General features: G+C 37.4%; 2 protein-coding genes and 1 non-coding gene across 5 annotated transcripts in view; 2 read left to right on the top strand and 1 right to left on the bottom strand.

Annotated features, from left to right (window-relative positions):
* VPS35 (VPS35 retromer complex component) overlaps window positions 1-18,020 on the bottom strand; it is a 28,470-nt gene extending 10,450 nt beyond the window's left edge. Inside the window, exons 1-10 of the mRNA XM_047836042.1 lie at window positions 17,925-18,020; window positions 12,026-12,124; window positions 10,694-10,790; window positions 9,488-9,611; window positions 8,045-8,227; window positions 6,204-6,417; window positions 4,936-5,019; window positions 4,424-4,533; window positions 1,065-1,161; window positions 818-966 (exon numbers count right to left, since the gene is read on the bottom strand). Of these exons, the coding sequence (XP_047691998.1) occupies window positions 818-966; window positions 1,065-1,161; window positions 4,424-4,533; window positions 4,936-5,019; window positions 6,204-6,417; window positions 8,045-8,227; window positions 9,488-9,611; window positions 10,694-10,790; window positions 12,026-12,124; window positions 17,925-17,927 (1,160 nt within the window). The 5' untranslated portion in view covers window positions 17,928-18,020. The remainder of the gene's footprint in view (window positions 1-817; window positions 967-1,064; window positions 1,162-4,423; window positions 4,534-4,935; window positions 5,020-6,203; window positions 6,418-8,044; window positions 8,228-9,487; window positions 9,612-10,693; window positions 10,791-12,025; window positions 12,125-17,924) is intronic.
* Window positions 7,253-7,325, top strand: TRNAR-CCU (transfer RNA arginine (anticodon CCU)). Its single transcript has one exon. It is a non-coding gene; the product is annotated as a tRNA-Arg (tRNA).
* Window positions 18,021-18,141: 121 nt separating the features above from the next.
* On the top strand, window positions 18,142-25,453 carry ORC6 (origin recognition complex subunit 6). Of its 3 annotated transcripts, XM_047836043.1 has the most exons (7): window positions 18,146-18,560; window positions 20,041-20,170; window positions 21,375-21,538; window positions 21,758-21,847; window positions 23,629-23,741; window positions 24,207-24,275; window positions 24,887-25,453. In XM_047836043.1, exons 1-7 carry the CDS (start codon window positions 18,496-18,498, stop codon window positions 25,012-25,014), a joined length of 759 nt encoding a protein of 252 aa, XP_047691999.1. In that variant the 5' UTR covers window positions 18,146-18,495; the 3' UTR covers window positions 25,015-25,453. The 3 variants fall into 3 exon arrangements, with proteins under 3 accessions (XP_047692000.1, XP_047692001.1, XP_047691999.1); XM_047836044.1 differs by lacking the exon at window positions 24,207-24,275 and having other exon boundaries at window positions 18,142-18,560; XM_047836045.1 differs by lacking the exon at window positions 21,758-21,847 and having other exon boundaries at window positions 18,145-18,560.
* The last annotated feature ends 1,500 nt before the right edge of the window (window positions 25,454-26,953 follow it).

The raw sequence follows: 26,953 nt of genomic DNA, 5'->3' as shown, positions 1-26,953 counted from the left end.
CAGTGGCCACTAGAGGATGCCACAGACTAGGACAGCATAGTTGAGGAAGCTCCCAAGTAGGTAACAAAATCAACTTTCCTTGATGGTATCAAAATCAAAGCTCAAAATAGAAAAATATTTCAAACCAATTTAATTTTCACACCTTGAATATATATGTTTCTAATTTTTCAAAACTTATTCATCTGTAGGAAATCACTTCTTATGGAAACACTGCTTAACATAAACAGTTGACCCATGAACCACACAGATTTGAATTGTGCAGGCCCACTTATACATGATGTTTTTCTACAAATACAGTACAGTACTATGAAATGTTATTTTCTCTTCCTGTAATATTCTTATAATTTTCTCTTTTCTCTGGCTTACTTGATTGTAAGAATACAGTATATAATACATAGAACGTAGAAAATACGTGTTCATAGCTGTTTTTTGTTGTTAAGGCTTTGGGTCAACAGGAGGCTATCAGTAGTTAAGTTTTGGGGGAGTAAAAAGTTCTAAGCAATTTTTCAATTGTACACAAGGTCAGTGCTCCTAATCCCAACATTGTTCAAAGATGAACTGTTAATTTTCTTACCAGTTTGAAAACTCATTCATATTCTGAAATGGAAAGACTGCTTATACTCCATGAGGGCCACTACTTTATCAATGTACATAATCAAGGAATTGGTTGGCACTTTCTGCCCTGTAACACCAAGCAAGTCAATCTAACAAACGCTTCAGACAAATGCTAACATTTCCAAAAGCAATTAAGAATAACAAATCTGGGATTAAAAAAGTGTTTTATGAGGGTTTTTACAAAAATGTAACTTTGACTTACTGTTCAAGGTTGAGCTTATTAAATATCTCCACTGTAGTTTCTAGAACTTTATCAACATAGTCCACACGATCAGGGTAACACTTCATAGCAAGATTAATGAGAGAGACTTGTAAAGACACAACGTCCTCAGAAGGCATGTCTTGTCTAGACTGAAATGTTTAGAAAACCACAGAATTTAAACAATCACAAAAGGATATACCAGCTGAGAAGTTTCCAAGTTTTGAGAATTTAGAAAAGCCATTCAAACCTGTATTACTGTAGCCACCTGCTGTGAAAATATGTCAAAAAGTTTAATATCTGCTGGGATTCCAGGTCCATCTTCACGGTGAGCAAATAAAGCTAATCTGAAAAAGAAAACAATCTTTATTTTAACAAATACAGGGATTTGAGTGGTGGGATCATGGGTGACATTTTATTCTTTATACCTTACTGTATTTTCTACAAGGTATTTCTCCTAGAACATTAAAAAAGATTTTAAAAAAGAACGTGGAATTGAGCCATTCCCTCCATTCATTTAATTAAGTTTTTATTTTAATTCTAGTATAACAGCATTCTATCAGTTTCAGTGTACAGTATAGTGATTAAATTATTCCATACATCACCCCATCCTCATGACGAGTGAGTGCCCTCCTTAATCCCCATCACCTATTTCACCTATTCCCCACCCCCCACCTCCTCTCTGGTAACCACCAGTTTATTCTTTACAGTTAAGAATCTGTTTCTTGGGATGTGTCTTTTCTTTCTTTTGCTCATTTGTTTTGTTTCTTAAATTCTACATGAGTGAAATCGTATGGTATTTGTCTTTCTCTGACTTATTTCAGTTAGCATAACACTCTCTAGCAAATACATTGTCATTGCAAATGGCAAGATTTCATTCTTTTTTTATGACTAAACATATGTATATATATAACACATCGTCTTTATCCATTCATCTATCCATGGGCATGGGCACTTGGGCTGCTTACATAATTTGGCTATTGCAAATAATGCGCTAAACACAGGGGTGTATGTATCCCTTTGAATTAGTGGTTTTGTATTTTTGGGGTAGATACGCAGTAGTGCGATTATTGGATTGTAGGGTAGGTTTGTTTTTAAGTTTCTGAGGAACCTCCATACTGTCTTCCACAGTAGCTATTCCAGTCTGACTTCCAATCAACAGTGCAAGAGGGTTCTTTTCTCTCCATATCCTCACCAACACTATTGTTTCTTAGATTTTTGATTTTAGCCATTCTGAGAGGTGTGAGGTATCAATCATCTCATTGTAGTTTTGATTTGTATTTCCCTGATGATGAGTGATATTGAGCACCTTTTCACATGCCTGTCGGCCATCTGTAGGTCTTTGGAGAAATGTCTGTTCATGTCTTTGGCCCATTTTTTTAATTGGATTTTTTTCTGGATGTTCAGTTTTATCAGTTCCTTATATATTTTGGAAACTAACCCTTTATTGGATACGTCATCTGCAAATACCTTTTCCCATTCAGTAGGCTACCTTTTAGTTTTGTTAACTGTTTCCTTCACTATGCAGAAACTTTTTTTTTTTTAATTTATTTATTTTGAGAAAGAGAGTAAGCAAGCAGGGAAGGGACAAAGAAAGAGGGAGAGAGAATACCAAGCAGGCTCTGCACTAGCACCAAGCCTGACATGGGGCTCAATCCTATGAACTTTGAGATCATGACAGGAGCTGAAATCAAGAGTCAGACAAGTAACCAACTGAGCCATCCAGGTGCCCCAGAAACTTTTTATTTTGATATAGTCCCAATAGTTTATTTTTGCTTTTATTTCCCTTGCCTCAGGAGACGTATCTAAAAAAATGTTCCTATGGCCAATATCAGAGAAATTATTGCCTGTACTCTCTTGTAGGATTTTTATGGCTTCCAGTCTCACATTTAGGTCTTGAATGCATTTTGAGTTTATTTTTGTGTAGTAAGAAAGTGGTCAATTCATTTTTAACTGAACAGTTTTGTCAATGATGTCTCATTTCACTGAATTCTTACTATATATACATATTTTATACTATACATAGATCTTCAATAGGCCAATTTTGCCATATGCTTTGAAGTCTAATCAAATAGATATGGATAAAAATGCATTAAAGTGACAAATGTATTCAACAACCATGATTTTAAAGAGCAATCTTTAAAAGATAAATTCCATGGGAATGCAAGCTGGTGCAGCCACTCTGGAAAACAGTATGAAGGTTCCTCAAAAAACTAAAAATAGAGCTACCCTACAACCCAGCAATTGCACTACTAGGCATTTATCCAAGGGATACAGGTATGCTGTTTCAAAGGGACACATGCACCCCCATGTTTATAGCAGCACTATCAAAATTGACAAAGTATGGAAAGAGCCCAAATGTCCATCGATGGATGAATGGATAAAGAAGATGTGGTATATATATACAATGGAGTATTACTCGGCAATCAAAAAGAATGAAATCTTGCCATTTGCAAGTATGTGGATGGAACTGGAGGTTATTATGCTAAGTGAAATTGGTCAGTCAGAGAAAGACAAAAATCATGACTTCACTCATATGAAGACTTTAAGAGACAAAACAGATGAACATAAGGGAAAGGAAACAAAAATAATATAAAAACAGGGAAAGGGACAAAACAGAAGAGACTCATAAATATGGAGAACAAACTGAGGGTTACTGGAGGGCTTGTGGGAGGGGGGAGGGGCGAAATGGGTAAGAGGCACTAAGGAATCTACTCCTGAAATCATTGTTGCACTGTATGCTAACTAATTTGGATGTTAATTTTAAAAAATAAAAAATAAAATAAAAAATAAAATAAAAAATAAAATAAAATAAAAGATAAATTCCATTATCAGCTTCCCTTAAGAGTATGCCCAATTTGCACGTAATTCTTGCTGCCCAGGTTTGAAGAGATAATTTGGAGAATTTGGTATATAAATTCTCAGACTTTAATAACTTAGGTATTTAAAATATAACAAAATGTATTTGCAGAAATAAATCTTCACTTGGGTTTCTGGTTTCATTACGTCAATGATGTGTAAGCTCACAAGCAGGACACCTATTATATCCTGGCACTCAGCATATCAAAGGCAAAGTTTTATACTTTTATACTTTGAGATGATTAAGAATGTTTAGGTAATCACTCTATCACATTTTTTTAAAGAAGAATTTTGAAATATTAAATATGTTTAGTAAATTCCTTTTAGGTTTAAATTTTACTTTAGCCAGTGGTCTTGGGTCATGAGTTCGAGCCCCACATTGGGCTCTGTGCTGACAGCTGAGAGCCTGAAGCCTGCTTTGGATTCTGTGTCTCACTCTCTCTCTGCCTGCCCCTCCCGTGCTTGCACACATGCTCTCTTTCCCAAAACAAAAAACATTAAAAAAAATTTTTTAAAACAAAACAAAAGAACAAGAGTATTCATTATCTCCATGCCTGCTGCTAAGCCTCTTCTCATGCCTAAGCTAGGCAGGCACCTGGTAGGTACTCATACTTACAGAACTAAATGTCCATAATGTAATTACATTAAAATCATTAATAAAGATGTAACAGAAATAAGTAATTCACAGAAATGTTTTAAGTTCATTAGTTCCAAGTCAAAACACTGCCCTGCAGTGTTGGAAATGCTTACCTATCAATTAAAGCAATGATTATGTTTTTCACATTTACATTTTGGTGTAACTCAGCACAGGCCCGGAGAAAAGGATTCAAAGTTTGAAGGTGGAATTCATCAGGGAAAACCTGAAAATCAAATAATAATTGAGTGATACAAGTAAAAGTATTTCACATTATATTCTGGATTTACGGCAAAGGTCATATTTGTGGAAACAATCGTTTAATCTTATACAACTAAATTCAAATACATTACTTTTGAGCCTCTTTAAACATAAGGCCAGACAGAAATATTCCAATAACCAAAGTACATCTACAATTAAACTAAAACAAATGAGAACTAGAAAACATGAAAACTACTCTTCCCTACATTTTGGGGAGAAAAAACACATCAATACAAAGATGAAGTTATCATTAAGAGAAAATCCTTTACTGAGGCCAGCTGATATTCTATCAAGATTTTTTTCAAAACAATGAAAATTAATGAAAGACAAAATGAGTCCTTTTAAAAAGTGAAATGTTCTCACTTACCTGAATAATACACTCCATGAGATATTCTTGAGCCAAAGCATCCCTACAATTCACAACTTGTTCCAATATCCCAGTCAAAACAATCTAAAAGAGTTTAAAAAAATTATTTTTAAATCCTAAACCACTCCTCTAATAACATAAACTATTAATTTGAAAATCTTACTTTAGATTTTTCTTACCCCTATTTCATTTTTAAACTTTAACATTTTACAGAAGAATTTTTAAATAAAAATTTAAGTAAAAAATTCTGGGCTTCTATTTAGTAAGTCATTTAGGACGAAGTTTATTTTATCAATTTTTTCTTTTATAATTTGTGCCTTTTGTGCCCTAAGAAATCTTTGTCTAATTCAATATTATAAAGATTTCCTTTGTGTTTTCTTCTAAAAGTTTTATAGGTGCCTGAGTGCTCAGTCGGTTAAGTGTTCGACTTTGGCTCAGGTTATGATCTGGCGGTTTTTGAGTTTGAGCCCCATGTTGGGCTCTGAGCTGACAGCTCAGAGCCTGGAGCCTGCTTCTATGTTTCTGCTGTCTCTGCCCCTCCCCCACTCTCTCACATGCTCTCTCTCAAAAATAAATATTAAAAAAAAAAAAAACTTAAAAGTTTTATGGTTTTAGGTTTTATATTTACACCCCTGATCCATTTTTGACTTTTTCTACATGGTATGAGAATGGGTCACAGTTCAAGGGTTTTGTTTGCACACAGATGTCCAATTGTTCCAGAACCACTTGTTGAAAAGTAATGGTACTTTTATCAAAAGTAATTTATCATATATGACAGGGCCCATTCTGGATTCTCTTTTCCAGGGCTCAGCAAATCTAGCTCAATTATCTGTTTTTGTACATTACTTCTATATTGTCTGTGGTTGTTTTTCACTATACCTGCAGAGTTTAGTGTTGTAGACAACATGGCTTGTAAAATAAAAAAATATATTACTATTTTTCCTTTCTAGAAAAAGCTTGTCAATCTCTGCTTTATTCCTCCCACTGATTTATGTGTTTATCCCTTCCACCAATATCACATTATCTTACTGTAGTTTTAGAGTAAATCTACAGTAATATGTAGTTAATCTCAATTTCAGAAAAATTGGTATCTTAATATTGAGTCCTCCAATCCACAAACACAAACTGAAAATCAATTTACTTAAATCTTCTTTAGTTTTAAAATGGTTTTCAATGTAGTATTATTTAATAAAAATATTTGTAAAAATTAGACCTCAATTTATATACCTCATGACGTAAGAAAAAGTGACAAGTAAAAGGATATAAACCTGTTTGTAACGTTCCACATTTACACCTTCCAACTGACTGAGGCGCACCAAATTTGTTCCCACTAAAATTCTGAGTTCTTGTCTTTCTCGTTCTCTTTTTTCCCTATCTCGGCTATGTCCTTGATGTTGCATTCGCACCCAGAGCTTGTTCATCTCTGCAAAGTTGAGTAGTACAAAATCCATGGAATCACTGATATCACCAGTTGTTTCTTCACTGCAAAGAGACAGTTGAAAAATTCTTTATATACACTATTTATGCCATAGGACCAGCTTTACTGTTATCCCTCTCCTTTGTGCATTTCCTTATTGCATTAATATGTCAACGTTTTCTATTAGAAATTTTAACTTCATTGGCTTAGTGTTCAATTTCAAGGAAAACAGACTCAAGAGAAAAAAAATACCAGGGAGAGAACACAGTACAAGTACAAAGGGACAAAAAACTTTCCCCCACTCTCTATCTGGGGCCAACTTGTCCTTACAGCAACTCCATTAATTCAAAAAGCCTAAAAAACTTGATACTAATAACATACTAACTACATCATTTTATCGAACTTTTCATGGTTCCAATTGGAATATAAGCTTTGAGAGGGAAGAGACTATGTTATTTCCTGCTTATTTTTCATCTTCTAGGATAGGAAACACAGTTTTCAAAATTTTTTAATGACTGCCTAATTAAATGCTCAAAACTGGGTGGCTCAATCACTTAAGCGTCCAACTCTTGACTATGGCTGAGATCATGACCTCACAGTTCATGAGTTCAAGCCCTACATCTATTTTCTTGGGATTCTCTCACTCAAAAAATACATAAATACACTTTAAAAAAATAAAAAATAAATGCTCAAAAGTGACAGTCAAATCATAATAAAACAAATAACCTCGCCATCTCCTCAGCACTGTTAAGTTTTTATCTCTTCTATACTGTTTAACTTTGTCACATGCATGGTAAATTTTTATTATATTCTTTTTCCCTTAAAAAGGAACTGATGTATATATACTAAAAACTATCGAATTGTGCACCTTAGAAATAAATGAATAAATAAATAAGGGGTGCCTGGCTGGCTCAGTTGGTACAGCATGTGACTCCTGATCTCAGGGTCACGGGTTCAAGCCCCATGTTGGGTGTAGAGATTACCTAAAAAATAATAATAATAAAAAAATAATAAAAATGAATAAATAAAATTAAACAAAAAGAAATTAAGTTCCTCAATCTACAGAATCTTCACATAAATAGTTCATCTAGTTGGTTGAAGACCACAGCTGGCTGACTATCTACACTTGTAGAATAAAAGTGCAATGGATGTGGGTACTAGAATACTGGTCACACAAGAGATGGGGCTCTCACTGAAAGGCTTTTGTTTTTTCAGTTTTGGAGTTAATATGTAATTTGTGTACACAGATAACTTAAGTCTCTTATATCCAGGTTATCCAGTCCATAAATTATAAAACTGATAAGATACTCAAGAAACAATATGAAAATTAGCCTCACTTGTGGAAAAAGTTAATCATACCTCATGAATTCATCATAAATGTAATTTAAAAGGTCACAGTTTCAAAGAATACTTAACATAATGGAAAAATGCTCCCAATTGTGTTAAATGAAAAAAGCAGGTTCTAATAATCCACAGACATAAATTTCATAATAGTACATTTTACATCACACCACACATGCTCAAGAGTTCTGTATCACAAGGGAAATACATACATGAAATGCTACAAGTCGCTAGTTGGGTGTGGGGAGGAGAATTACTGAGATTTATTTTCTTACAAACACTTTTCTATACTTCTTGCATATTCTACAACAAAAAAATCTTACAACTAAATCAAGAAAGAAAATCACTTACTCTGTTGGCTCTCCCTCATCAGGTAAGATATTTCTGGTACACTGAAGAAGATAGTTCCGAAGAAATAAACCTCTCAAGGGATGTTGCACACCACGACACATTTCTACCAAATCTTTCAAAATATCTTTCCTGGACTGAGGAAACGATTTGACGTATACAACTCCAACTGTGATCAATAGATAACTAGGGGAATTATGAGAAAATATTTGATTAAAAATAAAATATTCAAAAATAAATAAATAAGTAAAATATTCAAGTCAAGAATTTGATTATGTCCAAACATACTGACTACAAACCTATTAAGACAGGAACCATGTTTTTCTTCTGCACAATGAAAAAATATCTAATTTATAATATAACCACAGTGCCTGAGTGGGTCAGTCAGTTAAACATCTGACTTCAGCTCAGGTCATGATCTCGTGGTTTGTGGGTTCAAGCCCCGCATCGGACTTTCTGCTGTCAGCACAGAGCCCAGTTCAGATCCTCTGTCTCCCTCTCTCTACCCCTTCCCCACTCACTTGAATGCTCTGTCTCAAAAATAAACTTAAAAAGAGAGAACTTATAAAGAGAGAAAACCACTCATTGACCCTCCCCCCAACTTACATATATATTTACATACAGGTTATGTATATTTACATACATATATATATATATATATATATACACACACGAGTATCATAATCACCTTTACACATTAGGAAGAGAATAAACATCATTAATTTTTCTAGTAGTCACCACATTAAACAAAACAGTAAGTCCACTTTTCTATTTCAAAAATTCCTCAACTATCTATATAAAAAGTAAAATTAATCATACCCTAAAACCTTAAAAGAAAACACAGAGTATTGGGGTGCCTGAGTATCTCAGTTGCTTAAGTGTCCAACTTTGACTCAGGTCATGATCTCACAGTTCATGAGCTCGAGCCCCACATCAGGCTCTGCGCTGACAATCAGAGCCTGCTTCAGACTCTGTGTCCCTCTCTCTCTGCCCTTGCCCACATTTGTGTGTGTGCATGTGTGTGTGCTCTCTCTCTCAAAAATAAATATTAAAAAAATAAAAGGGGGGGGAACACCTGGGTGGCTCAGTCGGGTAAGCATCCAACTTCAGCTAAGGTCATGATCTTGCAGTCTGTGAGTTCAAGCCCCGCGTCAGGCTCTGTGCTGACAGCTCAGAGCCTGGAGCCTGCTTTGGATTCTATGTCTCCCTCCCTCTCTGCACATCCCCAACTCGTATTCTGTAATTCTGTACTTAAAAATAAGTAAAAACATTAAAAAAAAAAAAAGAAAAGAAAAAAGAAAACCTAGACTTTCTACCAAAATGCTAATCTCAATTTGTTAAGAAATTAAGTAACCTTAAAAATTATTTTTAAAAATCAAAGTTTAAAGGCTATAACATAAGGTGGAAAATGCAGTTATAAAAGCCCTCAAATTCTCAATTACTTACAGTCTTGGGATAATGTTTCCAGCATACTGTACAAGTTCATAGAGATCTGCCACTTTTCTTCCTTTAGCAAATTCATCTGTCAGGTAGACCTCCAAATAGTGTAGTTCATCAGAAATAGCCATATCTTTTCATTACAATTAAGGACTCAAATAAAGCTAAGCCAGCTTAAGCAATACAACACTTGATCTTAGCCAAAAGGCCGAGAAACGATGCCAGCCTAAGCAATACAATGGAACTTGTTGGAGTCATTAAACTACTGGGCAGATATTTTAAACATTAGTCCTTCAAAAAAGTATGTGTTTAAGTGAAGACAATTTCAGTGGGCTTTCCTTATTTTAAAATAAAGGTTTTATGGGGTGCCTGGGTGGCTCAGTTGGTTAAGCATCCAACTTCAGCTCAGGTCATGACCTCACAGTTCATGAGTTCGAGCCCACATCAGGCTCTGTGCTAAGAGCTCAGAGCCTGTGTCTCCCTTTCTCTCTGTCCCTCCCCTGCTCGTGGTCCGTCTCTGCCTTTCTCAAAAATAAAGACACATTTAAAAAAATTTTTTAATAAAGTTTCTGTTTACTCATATGTGGAATTTAAGAAACAAAACAAATGAACAAAGAGAAAAAAAAGAGAGACAAACCAATAAAGAGACCCTTAACTACAGAGAACAAACTGATGGTTACCAGAGGGGACAGGAGTTGGAGGATGGGTGAAACAGGTGATGAGGATTAAGGAGGACACTTGTCACAATGAGCACCAGGTGATTAAAAACTTAAAAAATAAATGTGTAAAATGTTAAAGAAAAAAAATAAAATAAGGGTTTTTAAAGATAGTCTGGTAAAGCAAAGGGGTATAAACAAGGATTGCCTAACATACTACTAGAGGGTTTTAAAATGGCAAAGCATTGAATTCCTTTCCACTTCTGAATACTGCATAACAAAATCTAAGCATTAAAGAACCAACTGCCTAATAGCTTCAATATCCTTCATGAAAGGACTGGAAACTGCAACAACCTATTTAAAGAAGTTTAGGCATAGAAAAAGGGTTTCTGATATTCAGTTTTTCTTTTTCTCACAAAATTTCCATGGAGTACTATTTGGTTAAGACAATGAAAAATAACGTAAAACCAGAAAAACATTATAAGGAACAAACAAAATATGGCCTTATCAAGAAAAAAAGTATGATGAAAATGTTCAATCTTCAACATTCAAAAGATACAAAGTTCATAGTAGCTCTTTGGTGATAACATAGAAGTCCGGAGTTCACCAAGCATATTAGAAGCATGTTTCAGAGCATCCATAAGCTTGTTTTTGTCCTACAGAAATACCAAGAGAACTAATGAGAAAGCTTTCATTTAACTTGGATTTGTTATACAGTATGTAGTACTTAAATTATTTTAATCACATGCAAATCAGGTTAGTTTCACTTTACATTCTCTCTACTGAAAGAAAAAGATTCATGGTTCATCAGGACTGCAAAGCTTATTAGCAAGTCATCTGTAACTAGGACTGCAAACTTCCTGGCATAACTCTAATCTTTTCAACCCCTAGTGACTATGAAACTAGCTCCATTAATTCACATTTCCTACAATCAAGAGGGCTGGCATACTAATTCTTTTAAAGCAAGATATTATCCTGATAATGGCTTTGCCACAAGTAAAGACTCTTCAGATATGTATGAAATGACTATCCTTTTAAGTATGTTTTCCTCCTCACAATGCCCATGTGTCCACTGAACACATAAATACAAAAAATGCCTGCAGATACAGAAAGCAATATTCAGACTCAGAAAAAACAGAAGCAAGCAATACCAAGTTCCATACCCACCCGTCTTCTCCATTCCAACACACTTTTTTGTAAGAAAAAAATACAGTAGGTATAATTGGTTAAAATGGCATATTGCTAAGCTTTAGAAACTATAAGACACTTTACAAAGATAAGGTATTATCATCATCATCATCATCATCAGGGCAACTTATAACTTGAGGTACCGGCCTCTTTGGTTCCATTTCATAAATTTTAATGCAGAGAATCCATAGTTTCTATACAGATTACCTCCTACCCTGTCTTTTAGAATATGAAAACACAGAAACTGGTGTAAGGATAATTTTCAAGTTGGTTGCTGCAAAAAATACGTATCTATTCAGGATAGAAACAAAAAGTCTTCAAGATAGAAAAAAAGCTGAATAATCCAAACTGAAAGCTTTTAAATATATTTGCTCAACAAATATTTATTAAGCACCCATTATATGTCAAGTACTCCTCAGATTTGAGATATAGAATCAATGAGGCTAGTAACTAAGGTCAGATATTGGTATGTAGATCAACACTATGTGTAAATAGATGATAGGGTTTCTTGTCCTCCTGGAGCTTACATTCTGGTAGAGAAGAGACAATTCCAAATCATAAATGCAAATGCAAGTAAACAGGGCTCTCTGTTGGAATTGCTCCACACAGTGCTTGAGGGACGTGGGATAAAGACAGAAGAAGTGATGCTATAGGACTTAAGAAAACCCAGATTGAAATTCTGCTTTCATATTGACATTCTTACCAGGCATCTCTTCATCTGGAATGACTGGACCTTCACAGCCTGGATGGCTTCATCCAAGAGCTTTTCCTGCTCATCCTGAGGTGACTGCTGTGTTGTAGGCTGAAAAATAAAAAATATTTCCATTAATGTCCCATTAGCACTCTCCTCTAAAAAATCTGTTATTTCTGGGGTGCCTGGGTGGCTCAGTGGGTTAAGCCACCTGATTTTCACTCAGGTCATGATCTTGCAGTTCATGGGATCCAGCCCCACATGGGTGGAGCCTGCATAGGATTCATATTCATTCTCTCTCTCTCTCTCCCCCCCCCACCCTCCCCTCCTCCTCCTCCCCCCTACACCCATGTGCTTGCGCACTTCTCTCCCTCTCTCTAAATAAACTTTTAAAAATAAATAAAATTAAAATAAAAAAATAAAAATCTGTTATTTCCATAGCTCTAGCCATAGCCCTTTTCCAAAGCTTTCATATAAGCTCATTCCAGTTCTAGATCTCAAGCCCATTTATCTATTTTTGACAACTATTGAACCCAGTCATCTAAGTTAACAGCAAAATAATGCCAAAGGGGAACAGTAATGTATACAGAATTTCTTCTCTCTCAGAAACTGATTCAACATACTTGTTAGCAGGTTGGCCTCAAAAAACATGTGGTGTTAGTTTAAATCCAACCCGAACACAGCCATCCAATCAATCTAGTCTTTGTGATAGGTATAGTGTAACCCAAATCTCTAAAAGCCTCTTTTTTTCTCCATACTACTTTTCATCTGCATTTTAGTCTATTCTTAGATCAAGAAGCCAGTTTATGGAACACTGACCTTTTCAGGCAATATAGAACAAGGAACTAAAAAGCTTAGAAATAAAATAACTGAAACTAATATTAGTGACTGATGTAGAAGACCATAGGAGTACTCTCAAGTACCTACCTTACCATTTCAAATAGAAAAATCTATAGTTATAATGGACAAAATATTATGTACTCTTCAGTTTGTTACCAGCAAAACCTTATTTGCAAAATTAATTAGATTTACCTGTCAAGCAGAATTAACTACACCCTCCTTTATGCTGTGTAAACGTGTTTACACCTCTACACTCTATAAATGCACTGTACTGCAATTATAAATGATGGTCATTTTTTTTAGGTTATGTGATATTCACAAATGTTCACTGTAGGAAAGAATGAGTTGGTTTTAGAATGTTCAGATTACATGTTTAATTAAAAAAATGACTAAAGAATCAATAGATGAATAGTTAAGTTCTGGTATACACATATACATAAACATGTAAACTGGAATATTATTCAGTCATGAAAAGGAACAAAGTAGTGATATATGTGACACGAATGAAACTAAAAAACATCTTGCTAAGTGAAAGAAGCCAGACAGAAAAGAGACCACATATTGTATGAGTCCATTCATATAAAATATCCAGAATAGGCAAATCATCCATAGAAACGGAAAGTAGAGGGGCGCCTGGGAGGCTCAGTTGGTTAAGCTTCCAACTTTGGCTCAGGTCATTATCTCATGGTTCGTGAGTTCAAGCCCTGCGTAGGGCTCCCTGCACCACTTCCGAGCCTCTGTCTGCCTCCCTCTGTCCCTCTCCCACTCAGGCGCACACACATGTGCATCTCTGCTCACTGGTAAAAAATAAACATTAAGAAAAAAAAAAAGTACACTGGTGGTTACCAGAAGAGAGACTCAGGGAATAACTGCTTAATGAGTATAGGGTTTCCTTTGGGAGTGATAAAAATGTTTTGGAACTGGACAGAAATAGTTGCACAATACTGCAAATGTACTAAATGTCACTAACTTGTTCACTTTAAAATGGCTAATCTTATGTTATATAAATTTCACCTTAATAAAAAAAAATAACCAAAGATAAAATCCCTCTTACACAATAAGATGGAAAGGAAGGCAGCAAAGACTTACACATAAACGTGAAAGTTTAATCTGGTTTGTTCCAATATCTGACAATCAAAACAACAATGAATTTGAGAGTAACAAAAACCACATAAAGCCCATTTCTGAATTATAATCACTTATAAAAGTGGAAAGTTTTCTCTTGGTCTAATTTTGTAAAGAGGGGAAAGCTAATAACAAGAAATGCTAAGTGTCTCTATCTTTTTCCCATGGCAAACTCTAGTAACCTGTGCTTCCCTATGACCACACTTCTTCACAAGCATACACAAATTTCAAAGAAAAAGTTATGTCTTTTAAACTAAACTTAAAGGGAACATTAATTTACACAGCAGAACTATTAGTGTTAAATGTTGGTCTCAGAGGCAAAGACAACACCAGCATCTGAGGATTCTGACTTAATGAAATTCGCTATTCATCCTGGGCTAGTCCTCTGAGAACTTCAGTGACATCAAACTATAGTTTGGATTTTTTTTTTTTGGCTCTTTATCTCTAGATGGAATAGATTTAACAATTATTAGAATCAACAGATTTCATTACATTCAGATGATCAACTTAGAGATAAATATTTATACATCAAGAAATTTTTATAATTATTTTTTATTGTGGTAAAATACAAAATTTGCCATGTTAACCATTTTTAATTGTACAGTTCAGTGGCATTAAGTACATTCACACTGTTGCACAGTCATCACCAACCATCCATCTCCAACAGCCTTTTATCTTTCCCAAGGGAAACTCTCTACCCATAAAATTATTCCCCATTCTCCACTCCATGCCAGGAAACCACCATTTTACTTTCTCTTGAGTCTGACTTCTCTAGGCACCTCATATAAGTAGAATCATACACTTTTGTATCTGGCCATTTCAACTTAGCATGTTTTCAAGGTTCAACCATGTTGTAGCATGTGTCAGAATTTCCTTTCCTTTCAAGGCTGAATAATATTCCATCATATGTATATACCACATTTTGTTTATCTATTCATTCTATTGATGGGACACTTGGGTTGCTTCCACCTTTTGGCTATTCTGTATAAAACTACTTTAATATAGCAAATATAACTGGTTACAAAGAGACTACAATTGTAGAAATATTTGTATAGAACTAAATAGATTCAGTGATTTATAAATAAAACTTTAGCAAAATTCTTCTATTTTGTATCAACTGGGTTTAAAATAGAAACATAAATACAAAATGTAGAAAATTACACCCTTATTACAAAGTAGGCTACAAATGAAAAACTAAAGCTGTAATAAAGAAATGTATTTTTAGATATTACTCCCAGGACAATGTAGTTATTATACAAATGTAGCCATAATATGGCTATTCTAAGGGAGTGTCTTGATGCCCTCCCTGGGAAGTGTCACATACAGCAAGAACAGTAAGAACTGTTACGAACATGCTCTCATTAAACATGAGCCAGGTAATCAATGTCTCCTCACTTACAGAAGTGGTTCCTCATTTACAAATGACTCTATACTTAGCAGTTACATGGGTCAGAGAAAAATGGAAACACTAAAGAATTAAGATCAAATTAACATTTGTGACTAGGCTCACTTTAGCTTGAGACCCAGGCCAAACAGTCCTCCTAAGTCTATACAATTACACGGTTCAGAGAAAGGCAGAGAAAGTGATCCATTATGAACGGATCACTTATAAAATTACTCTCCATTCAAACAATGTGCATTCATTTCCTCTTCTATCAAACAGGAACAGTAAGAGTACTTATACTATTATGAGGAATAAATGAAATGACACAGAGCTCAGAACATGCCTAGCACTTAGTAATAAGCACTTTTTAAGTGTTATTATTATTATACCACCATCAGATACAAGCAATTATCTCCACCCATCCTAGCCACTTATTTACTGGTCCATTTTTTCACTGATATGCTGTAGATGTAATCCTAACACAATGCAAATCAACTGTAAAGTGAAAATAACCACTCTCACAAAGATACAGAATTTCATCATATTTAGTGAAAGCACTATTTGATTTTTCTCAAAATCAGAAATTTTGTATTTTCTTTTGTTTTCCTTTGCTTTCTTTCCTTCCCTTCCCTTTCTTTTCCTTTCACAACATTACAACTGAAGTACAGAGCATTAAGGATGATGAGGGCTTGGGAACTTCAAAATACAATTTGAACACTAAACTGGCTCCAACTTCATTTACCAATAAATTTCTCCAGGAATTCTATGTTGGTACACACCATGAGCATTCACTTCTCTCAGCTTCACCTATTGGCAATGCTCTTTCTCCTCCACCTGGAGAATTTCTGCTTACCTTACTCACTGTCTCAGTTCACATGTCACTTTCTATAGTCTTTTTCAGGCTCCTGAAGCAGAACTCTCTCCCTCTATGACCCCACAACGCTGAGTTGACAGTGCTAATAAAGACTGTAAAGACTATATTACATTAAGTTCCATAAGCATATCTTCCCTGTTAGACACTCTTAAGCTCTTGGACGGTAAGGACCATGTTTGTTTCCAGTGCCTAGCACTGACATTAGCAGGCATACAATATGCTTGAATTGAACTGTATCCCAGAATTTTAGGACGGGGAAGAGCCAAAGAAGCCAACAGCTGTTTTCAGTGAGACTCAAAGAAGAATGAATGACTCGCCCAATTCATAGAAACACTGACTGTGACAAGACTAACAGCCAAGTTTCCTTTCCCAAAAATGTCCATGAGGACAGGACCGTGTGTCCAGCTCACTGCTTCAAACTGGTTCACCCAGTACAGAACTGAGGTGTACAGCAGATCCTTAATTAAGTGCTTTCCATTACAAAACACTGTACATATCAATCCATAAATGTTGAGAAACTGACACATCCTCGCTAAATTTTTATATCGTCCTTACATCAGTTCTCTATTGTAAAAATTCTGATAAATAAACAAAATCATCTTGTACGGCAATATATTATATGAAAGTAGTATGTCAAACATTTAATCCTGCTTTCTGGCATTAACACATTTAAAGTGAAGTCTGTTTCCAGGCTTAGAGGTTTATAAAAGCCTGTCTACGTGAACTGAATAATGAGATCACTAATATTACATAGAATACACCAACACCCCCAAAACATGGTTTATACACTGCAGATTATGTCAAAAGCTAATAAAATGCAAGTGACAACTTGCCTTTGTGGAAACTAGGCACATGGATTTACATTTTGAGGAAGTTCAAGTTTACAGGCCAACAGCCACATCACGATTTGCTGCCACCACGAAGAGGAGCTAACAAGAATGAATGCCTACTTCCAGCAAATAAAATACTTAGATTTCATCAATGAGAAGACATGTAATATAGCCAAGGTACCGGATAAACAAACATTAAAGGAAACAAGAAGTCTCCTTTCTGTCCTACTTAATGGATATCAGATAGCAAGAGTCCTTCCAGGAAATTCACATGAGTCCCTAGAAATCGCTGACAAACACAGCAGTGGAAGGGGGCTATGAGGCCGAAAAAGGCCAAGACACCACTTGGCCCCTCCGGTAGGTATTTCTTGTACAAGAAAAGGGCGTGGGGACAACAGAGCACTACCAGGCACAAAGGTGGAAACGCACGCCAGCGACAGAGCAATCTCTGGGCGGATCCCTACGCCACCTCGGAGTCTCAGGCCCACTGCACGCCCCCGACTCAGCCTGACGCTTAGACCCGGTATTCCCCTCAAGGCGCGGCGGTGGCCGACTCCACTCAAGAGGTGGCAGCAGGCCTTCATGGACCTCAGAGCCTACAGGCCGAGACACCCCCTCGAAAAGGCTACCCCATTCCAGAGCAACCGTCGCGACCAGGAGCCGCCGCCCACCCCGATCTCGGATCTGCCCGCCTGCGGCCTTCCCCGGCCTGTCCTCATCCCGCAGGCCAAGCCGGGCTGGTCTTAGCCCCGATCAGGCTGCAGAGCCCCAACTCCGCCCGCAAGGCTCCAGGGCGGTGGGAGAGCACAGAGGTTGAAAGAAGGGTCCGCCCGGGGCCCGCCGCCCCTCAACACTTACCATGGCGACTCCCCAAAGCCTGCAGCAAGCAGCACCCACCCCGCGCGAAGCCTCCTGCGGTCAGGTGACGCTGCGGCCTCTCCAAACCCCGCCCTCCTTAGCCCCGCCCCCGGACCCTGCAGGCGGCTCCTCGATTGGCCCGCTTCTAGGAACTCAAGTCTCGCGTGTTTATTGGCTCCTGCCACTTATCCAGGGACTGACGGACCTGGGTTCTAGCCTGTCCCTCCACAGTGTGTGAGAGAGGGCGGGGAGGTGCACTGTAGCGGGGAATCTCTCGGCGGCTCCTGCCGCCGAGACAGCAGGAAGTAAAGGTGTCGTTTGAGTAGTTTGTCAAGACGGAAGGAATGGAAGAAGTGGGAGCTGCCGGTCCAAGTTCACCTGTCCAGGGTCGTGCAGTCCCGTTGCGCATGCGCAAAAGGAAGACTAGGCTTGATTTGTGGAACGGTCTCAACTTCTTGTCCCAGCCAATCCAGATGCAGTTAGAGGGGTGGGGCCTGGCCGTCACTGGCTGGCGCGGCGTTTGCGCGCGGGTTTCATCGTGTAGCAGCTGTTCGCGAGATTAGTTCGCGCCATGGAATCGGGGCTGATCCGGCGTTTAGCACCGCGCTTGGGTATCGCCGAGCCAGTAGTGCTAAGGTGGGTTTGGCGGTGCACGCCTCAGCGGGCCTTAGACTTCCCTCAGGCGAGGTCGGAGTCATTCCCGCGCGTCAGGCAGTGCTGGAGTGGGGGGGGAACGCCGGAAGTGGGTGGGATTAGGCCCTGTCTCAGGAAAAACTTGCCAGCAGAGTGGGCTTTTATGAGCCGGCGAGAAGGGACAATTGCAGATGTCTTTAGGAACAGCTGTATCGGTGGGAAGGGAAAAGCCGGAGAACTTAGGTCGTTCCACAGATGCTTATTGAGGGTCTCTTTACAGTGGTGAGCCACACAGACCTCCATTGAGGTTACTGTCTATGACAGAACTAGGGAGAAAACTAAACTGGGTGATGTGCCGGAAGCGGGGGAGGGAGGAGCACAGAGCGCGCCCTGGCGTTTGCTTTTCATTAAAAAAACAAATCCTAGAAAGGCCTTGGAGGGGCTGCCACTTTTGCTGAGACCAGATTGATAGAAGGTGCCAGCTATCGGAAGATGTGGGAAGAGCGGCACAAAAAATCACTTTGCATAATCCAGGGTTAGAAATAAAGCTGTTGTGGCTGAAGCGTGGAGAGCAAGAGAAGGCCCGATGCTTTGGCGCTCAATTGAGGGAGAGAAAGGAAAGCACTTCTTAAGAGTTGAAGTAAGACCTCTTGAATTCAGTAATCGTTTAGAACAGCCATTCTCAAAGTGTGGTTCCTGGACCAGCAACATCAGTATCATCTTGGCACTCCTTAGAAATGCAAATTCTCGGGGCGCCTGGGTGGCGCAGTCGGTTAAGCGTCCGACTTCAGCCAGGTCACGATCTCGCAGTCCGTGAGTTCGAGCCCCGCTTCGGGCTCTGGGCTGATGGCTCAGAGCCTGGAGCTTGTTTCCGATTCTGTGTCTCCCTCTCTCTCTGCCCCTCCGCTGTTCATGCTCTGTCTCTGTCTGTCCCAAAAATAAATAAAAACGTTGAAAAAAAAATTTAAAAAAAATTCTTAAAAAAAAAAAAATAAAAAAAAAGAAATGCAAATTCTCGGGTCCCATTTCAGGCCTACTGATCAGAAACCCCGAGGATGGGACCCAGCAATCTGTTTTCACAAGCTCAAGGTGATTGTCTTGTACATTAAAATTTGAGAATCACTGATTTAGAGGAAGGGGTAAAAAGAAGGAACCCTGGTATAACTGCCAGCCTCTGCAATAGTTCATGTTTGTCCCAGTAATGGAAGGATGAAAGAAGTTGGGTTTTTTTTGTATGTTTGTCTGTTTGTTTGTTTGTTTTTAAGAAATTGAAGAACTTACTTTTGCTTAGAAGTACTTAAGCACAGTGGTGTCTGAGGTCAGGGCTGATTCTGTCTTACAGAACCTTGTCTCCCACCCCCACATAAACTTGCACAGGAGTTAGGCCCAGAACGAAGTCCACCAGGCTGTATTTATTGTTTACCAAAGTGTTGGACAAACTTCTGGAAAAGAGTCTTAGTGAGCATGTTGCCTTTATAACCAGGAAAGCAGAGGAGTACTTGCGACTGTCCCAGGTGAACTGTAATGCCCTGTCTGCACATACCACAGAAACCAGCAATGCAGTCATGTGCCTGGATCTTGCAGCTTCCTGTATGAAGTGCCCCTTGGACAGGGTAAGTAGGTCCCACTGAATGTCTAAATAATCCTCTGCAACACTGAAACTTAATCATGTTTTAATTTCTGATTGGAAAGAGTAGACTCTAACTAAACTCTTGTTTTTTAGAATTTTCCTGGCTATTAGATAAGATTATTCTAGATAAACTTCAAGACCATTTTTGTCAAGTTGAAGAAAATTCCCTTTACTCTTTACCATCTAGTTTCCTTGGCTGCCTCTTTCTTTACTCAAGACCATCTTTCATGCAGTTGCTAGCATCCTCCTAAAGCGCATGCTTTAAAACCCATGTGTATTTTTCTTCCAGTATCACAGTGGTTGAGAGCACAAGCTAGGAGTCAGGAAGAGTTAGATGTTGAGACCAAATCTCAGTACCACCAGTTACTAGCTCTGTGAGCTTGCAGTTTCCTCATTCATGAAGTGGGGATAAGAATATCCATTTCGCTGGATTATTGTGAGGATTAAACCATATACTGTATGTAACACACTTAACACAGTATATATCACATAATGATATACTCATCAAATGGTGACATTGGCTCCCCATTACTGTCAAACTCTCCAGCCTGTCTTAAATACTAACCTCAAGCTACACTATTTACTTAACAGACTATGCACTTTAATGACTTACATCTTTGTAAAGCAACAACCTTTTTTTTTTTTTTTAACATGCATTTCTTTTCTGGCAAGGTCTTCCATGACCCTGCCTTGCTGTTACATCCTTCATGAAACTTTCCTTGACTTTCCCAGGTGTAGTTGGTTTCCCTCAGTTGTTGATCCTCCTGTTTCCCAGTTAGCCTCTCCTCTCCCTCCTCCACACAATCATCCTTCCCACCCCCACTCCCACTACTTCCCTCCATCCTTTTCCCACTAAATTGCACATTGTGACTTTTGTTGAAAAACGGGTGTCTCCTTTGTTTTTTTATTCACAGCATGGCTGTAGTAACACTATGTTGTTTTTAAAAATTACCTGTGCTTATGCATGACTGTCTTTCTAAAGTGTGAGCTCCTTGAAAGCAGTACTCAATTCTGCCTGACATGATTACTGACTTTTGACTAAATGAAGCTAAATGTTTAGATAGAGTCAGTTGTCACAGAATTAATTAATTTTGAAAAGGTGACCTACTAAACAAACGTTTAAGGGCACCAATATAGAATGATTATGATTACAATTTTTATGATTCATGCATTTTTTTCTTTTAAAGGTTTATTTAATTAAACTTTCTGGTTTGAACAAGAAGATGTATCAGAGCCGTCTTAAATCTTTTGAGTGTTTACTGGGCCTGAATTCAAATATTGGAATAAGAGACCTAGCTGTACAATTTAGCTGTACAGAAGCAGTGAACATGGCTTCAAAGATATTGCAAAGGTAAGAAGCATAAAGAGTCTTAACTGAAAATTTATACTGATACAAAAGGCAGAATTATCTAATGTCCTATTTTCAGTCTTAAAAAATAACTAATATGGTAAGGTGACATGATGTAGAGCTCATGCATTTAAATGGCTTAGTAAGTTCTCATATGCATTTTCAGTCCCTTTGAAATAGTATTTTTTAACAAATAATTCTGCAAACACTGCTTTCCCTTAGCTATGAGTCCAGTCTTCCACAAACACAGCAGTTGGATCTCGACTTATCCAGGCCACTTTTCACCACTGCTGCACTACTTTCAGCATGCAAGTAAGTGTGCCTTTTAATATTGGGAAAAGTCCACAGTTCACAAAGAGATTTCTCATTCCCAAAGAAGACTTCTAATTCAGTTTATTTCAACCCAGAGCATATTTTCCCATATAAATAATATTAGGAATAGTGGCCAAGTGACCAGATTCTGTTTAGCCTACAATATATCTGACAATTTGGATCACTATTGCCAGTAGTCTGCTTGCCAAGGGTCCATGTTTTATTTATTTTCTTTTTATTTTTTTAAGGGTTTTCTTTTTTAAGTTTTTTATTTTCTTTTGTAATCTGTACACCTGACGTGGGGCTGAAACTCACAACCCCAAGATCAAGAGTCATATGTTCTTCTGACTTAGCCAGCCAGGCACCCCCAGGGTCTACCTTTAAGAGTAATGAAATCTGTCATTAAAACTGGTTGATGATTATTCCAGTCCTGTCTTTTTTAAGTACCAATTGCAGCTGTTTTTCAAATAATTTAGAAAACACCAGTGATGAATTTTTACATCTGAATTTTAAAATTTGGGGTTATTTTTGTGCATACTGAAATGGTACCTTGGAAATACTCCTGTTATCTTTGTCTAAAGTTGTCTTATTTTATCTTGCTGGGAAACTCCTTATAAAACAAAATATAGTTGTCCTGTAAAGATGGTTTCTTACTACCCAGCCTCTAATTTGGTTGTTTAGTTCTATTAGCTACAGACCTAGAATGATTAATTGGCATTCATAGAAAATGTCCTTTTATTTCAACAAAGATATGTGTATGTGGAGAAAGAGTATGGCGGCTGTTACAAAAAACAATATTAACAACTAACCCTACTTTTGAAACCAAATGACACTGAGCAAACAAAGGTGTGACTAGATTTATCCTAAACAAGAAGTCTCTTGTATATTTCACTGGTAGTTGTTGTGGACTGGTAATTAGGAAGGTGATTGGTAATTGGGGAAGTGAAAGTGATTTATCTTCCTATAGTATAAACATAAGTATCGTGGGTTAAAGTGAGTTGAACACTTAAAAATGCTATGATTGTCATTCAGCAAATTAGTAACATCTGAGATTCACTGAGAGTTCTTCAAGGCATGAAGCACTATACAGATGTCTTCTGTGTGCCCCCTTTTTTTAATTTTTTTTATTGTTGAGAGAGAGAGTGGGGAGGGGCAGAGAGAAACTGTGACAGAATCCAAAGAAGGTTCCAGGCTCTGACCTGTCAGCACAGAGCCTGATGCAGGGCTTGAACCCATGAGCTGTGAGATCATGACCTGAGCCAAAGTCGTATGCCCAACCAACTGAGCCACCCAGGTGCCCCTGTGTGCCCCTTTTGTTACATAACAGATCCCATTATATTTTAACTGTCAGTCCAACAAACAACTAAATAAGTAGTTTTTTTTTTAAATTTTTTTTTTTTTTTTCAATGTTTATTTATTTTTGGGACAGAGAGAGACAGAGCATGAACGGGGGAGGGGCAGAGAGAGAGGGAGACACAGAATCGGAAACAGGCTCCAGGCTCTGAGCCATCAGCCCAGAGCCCGACGCGGGGCTCGAACTCACGGACCGCGAGATCGTGACCTGGCTGAAGTCGGACGCTCAACCGACTGCGCCACCCAGGCGCCCCTAAATAAGTAGTTTTAAAAGGCAAATTTACATGATTATAGCTAATAATGTATGTTTGGAATAAAAGGAAAACTAAACATAAAGCATGAGTGGAAAGGAAATAAGTTGATAATATGGTTGGCCAGAGATAGCTATACTGGTCTTAAAAATAGTAATTTATTAAACTCTTTTATAGGGTGTTAAAGCTAAAGGTGGATAAAAATAAAATGGTAGCCACATCTGGTGTGAAAAAAGCCATATTTGATCGACTGTGTAAACAATTAGAGAAGATTGGGCGGCAGGCTGACAGTGAGTATTCATTCTATATTTCAAGAATGTGTTATTTGAAAATGTAAACTTACTGGTAAAAGCCTAATATTTTCAAACTTGCAAAATGGCTGCTTTCTGAATTCTGTATTTAATGTGGACCAGCTAAGTTTTTAGTGAGAAATTATTTGGTTTTTCAAATAAAGTAGCATAATGACCTTTAAAACACCTGTGATTATATGACTCCATGCCTGAAAAATAGATTTTCTGTTAACATGCTCCAATGTTAAATGCTAGCCTCCATATACATAAGCTAGAATAGAAAAGATTCTCAAGTCCGACAAGAGAAACTAAAGAAAAGAGAAGGGCAAGATCATGTGCCTTCTCCTTATCCTAGTATTTGGTCAAAGTATCTAATTTTTATTTGTAATCCAAAATGTGCCCAACGAGTAAAATTAAGAATAGGAGAAAATTTAGTTAGTAGGTAACACGTTTTTTCCCTTAAAGGAGAAGCTGGAGATTCAGCTACTCCACCACAGAAGAAAAAGAAGACAATGGTTGAACCTCCAGCAAAAGGTAAGTTGTATTAACACTGGACAAGCTTTGAAATTAGTGCAGTGGGATTAGTGTACAGTGAGTTTAATGCAGTGAATAGTCCTGTGCTGCTTTAGCTGCTTGCCTGATAAGAGTCAGGTTTTAAATAAATTCTAACAATCATTTATTTGATAAGACCACTTTTCCAAGTAGTCATTTAAAGAAGTTAATAGAAATATTATGTAAGAACCTATCTGAAGCCAAACGGCTTAGGTTCACATCCTGCTTTAATACCCACTGACTCTAGAACTTTAGGAAAGTCACTTATTTCTGTAAGCCTGAATTTTCTAATCTTTTGCGGTTAATATTAGCACCCACTTCATAGAATTATGGTGAGGGTTGAATGAGATAATGCCATTGAAGTTCTTGGTTCAGTGTCTTGAAGCACAAGATAGGTGCTTGATAAATGTTAACTATTTTAAGGATGTTGTGAGGTGCATGGAGTAAAAGAGCAAAAAACTAATGTGTTAGCTACTGTTTCCAGTTTTCAGCATTATATTCCATATTTTTTAATTAATAAGATATTTGAAACAAGGTTACTTTTTTTTTACTTGTAAGAATTTTGAAACACTTTTGAAAATTTTCTCTCATAGAAACAGAGAAGGTAGTAGACAGGCCACATAAACTGCAGAAAGATGAAGATCTGACACAGGATTATGAAGAATGGAAAAGGAAAATTTTGGAAAATGCTGCCAAAGCACAAAAGGTTATAGCAGAGTGATTTCAGCTTCCAGACTGCCATTGGCTGCAAACTAATAGTACATCTGCCACCTCAATGAAGATGTGAGGGCTTTGGAATTTTATTTGAACTCTTATAACAAGGATCCGAAGACTATTGCCTTAAAAGCAAAGAAGTCAGTGCTGGGGCTGAGTTCTTGGAAGCAAACTGGCCGGTGACATGGGCGACAAATTCATTAGGTCAGGCACAGTGCCTGGTTGGCATGGCTTTGGCTCCCCACAGGTCTGCATTCCTACAAAATGGAATTGGAGCCATTTTGCTCTTTTGTTTTAAGCAAAAGACATTCTCCTGTCCTATCAATATAAAATTCAGGTCTGAATGGAGTACTATGGATTTTACTTAGGTTTTTGTGTAAATTTCTTGTTTGATTAAATCAGTATATGGTACAGCCTGAGTTAATAAATATTTCTTTTTATATGCATTCAGGTTGCCCTTGTCATCAGTTTGGGGGAGTCATTGCTATGCTAAAAACTGTCTACTCTAGAAGAAAAAGGCCATGTGCTGAACCATAATGATGCTCACTAGACAACAAACTCTTGAATCAGACTCCCTGAGTTTACAGCCACTTAACTACCTATGGAACCTTGAGAAAATTAATTAACTTCTTCATGCCTCATCTATAAGTAGGACTAAAAATGGTGTCTACTTCATAGAATAATTTGGAGGTGTATCTGAGCTGATACATATAAAACATTTAGCACAGTACCTGGTATAAGTAAGTATTTAGCAAATGTTAGAATATAGAGAGAACTTCACATATAAAGGTCTCATGTAATGAATTACACATTAACAGCATATTAAAAAGTCAGATGGACTGAGGGCTATTTTCTTTCACACCCACATAGTGAAGAATGTAACCTTACTAAAAATACTCCTTATTTTATAACTATAAGAAAGGACCTTTATGGAAGATACATTGCTAGGGGCTCAGAGGCATTGTGCCAGGTATGATTTTAATTAAATCAAGTATAGCCATGAAGAATATCCAAATTTTAAAATCTATTCAGAATAGTATCAATAGGGGTTGTATTTTATTTGCTATAAGTAAGATGTAATACCTGCTGTATAGACCTGGAGTGCTAAAAGAGGGATTTCTTGGGATGCCTGGGTGGCTCAGTCAGTTAAATGTCTGACTGCCTCTTGGTTTCAGCTCAGGTCATGATCTCCTGGTTCATAAGATTGAGCCCAGCCTCCAGCTCTGCGCTAACAGTGCGGAGCCTGCTTGGGATTCTCTGTCTCTCCCTCTGCTCCTCCCCAACTAGCATGCACGTGGTCTCTCCTTTCTGTCTGTGTGTCTGTCTGTCTGTCTCTCTCTCTCTCTCTCTCTGTCAAAATAAATACATAAACATTAAAGAAGAAAAAAAAAAAAGCAGACTAACATTTAAAAGAGTAATTTCTTCCCCTGCCCTTTTTAATTCCAGATCCTTCCAAGATCTGGAAATCTAAAAGAAAAGCCATGGTCAAATGATCCTAACTCAGGCATAATGTCTAGCAAGCCCTGTGATAGAGGGAAATGAACATGAGCCTTTGGAAGCACATACATTGGTATTTAAATTGTGACTCTGCCACTTCCACCGTAAGGAAATTTCAGAACCTTAAAAGAGCTCCAGTTTCCTCATTTATAAAGTAGAGATATTCTCTGCCTTGTGAGAACTGAAGGTAATATTTCTATAAAGTGCATAGTACTTAGAAGGCATTCCTTAAATAGTAGCTCATTGCTTTCATCTAAAATGAATAAGTTAGTCTTTTCCTAGTTTATTTTAAGAAAGTATATAATTTGTTTTTATTTGATGCCAAGATTTAGATTTCTGGCTTTGAGTGAAAAGCAGTCTATTCATCACCAAGTAAAATTAAGCATATTCACTTTTTTTTTTAATTGTAAAATGTACCTAGCATAAAACATAGCTTCTTAATCATTTTT

The sequence above is a fragment of the Prionailurus viverrinus genome, chromosome E2 (assembly GCF_022837055.1).
Source record: "Prionailurus viverrinus isolate Anna chromosome E2, UM_Priviv_1.0, whole genome shotgun sequence".
Lineage (NCBI taxonomy): Eukaryota > Metazoa > Chordata > Mammalia > Carnivora > Felidae > Prionailurus > Prionailurus viverrinus.
The sequence above is the reverse complement of the archived record's forward strand: the minus strand, read 5'-3'. Positions and strand labels throughout refer to the sequence as shown.

Bases quoted from the DNA above. Each gene is read 5' to 3' on its own strand.
- ORC6 (XM_047836043.1), top strand. From the start codon at position 18,496: ATGGAATCGGGGCTGATCCGGCGTTTAGCACCGCGCTTGGGTATCGCC. The intron at 20,171-21,374 runs GTAAGTAGGTCC...TTTCTTTTAAAG, and splicing joins TGAAGTGCCCCTTGGACAGG to GTTTATTTAATTAAACTTTC. The intron at 21,848-23,628 runs GTAAGTGTGCCT...ACTCTTTTATAG, and splicing joins GCACTACTTTCAGCATGCAA to GGTGTTAAAGCTAAAGGTGG.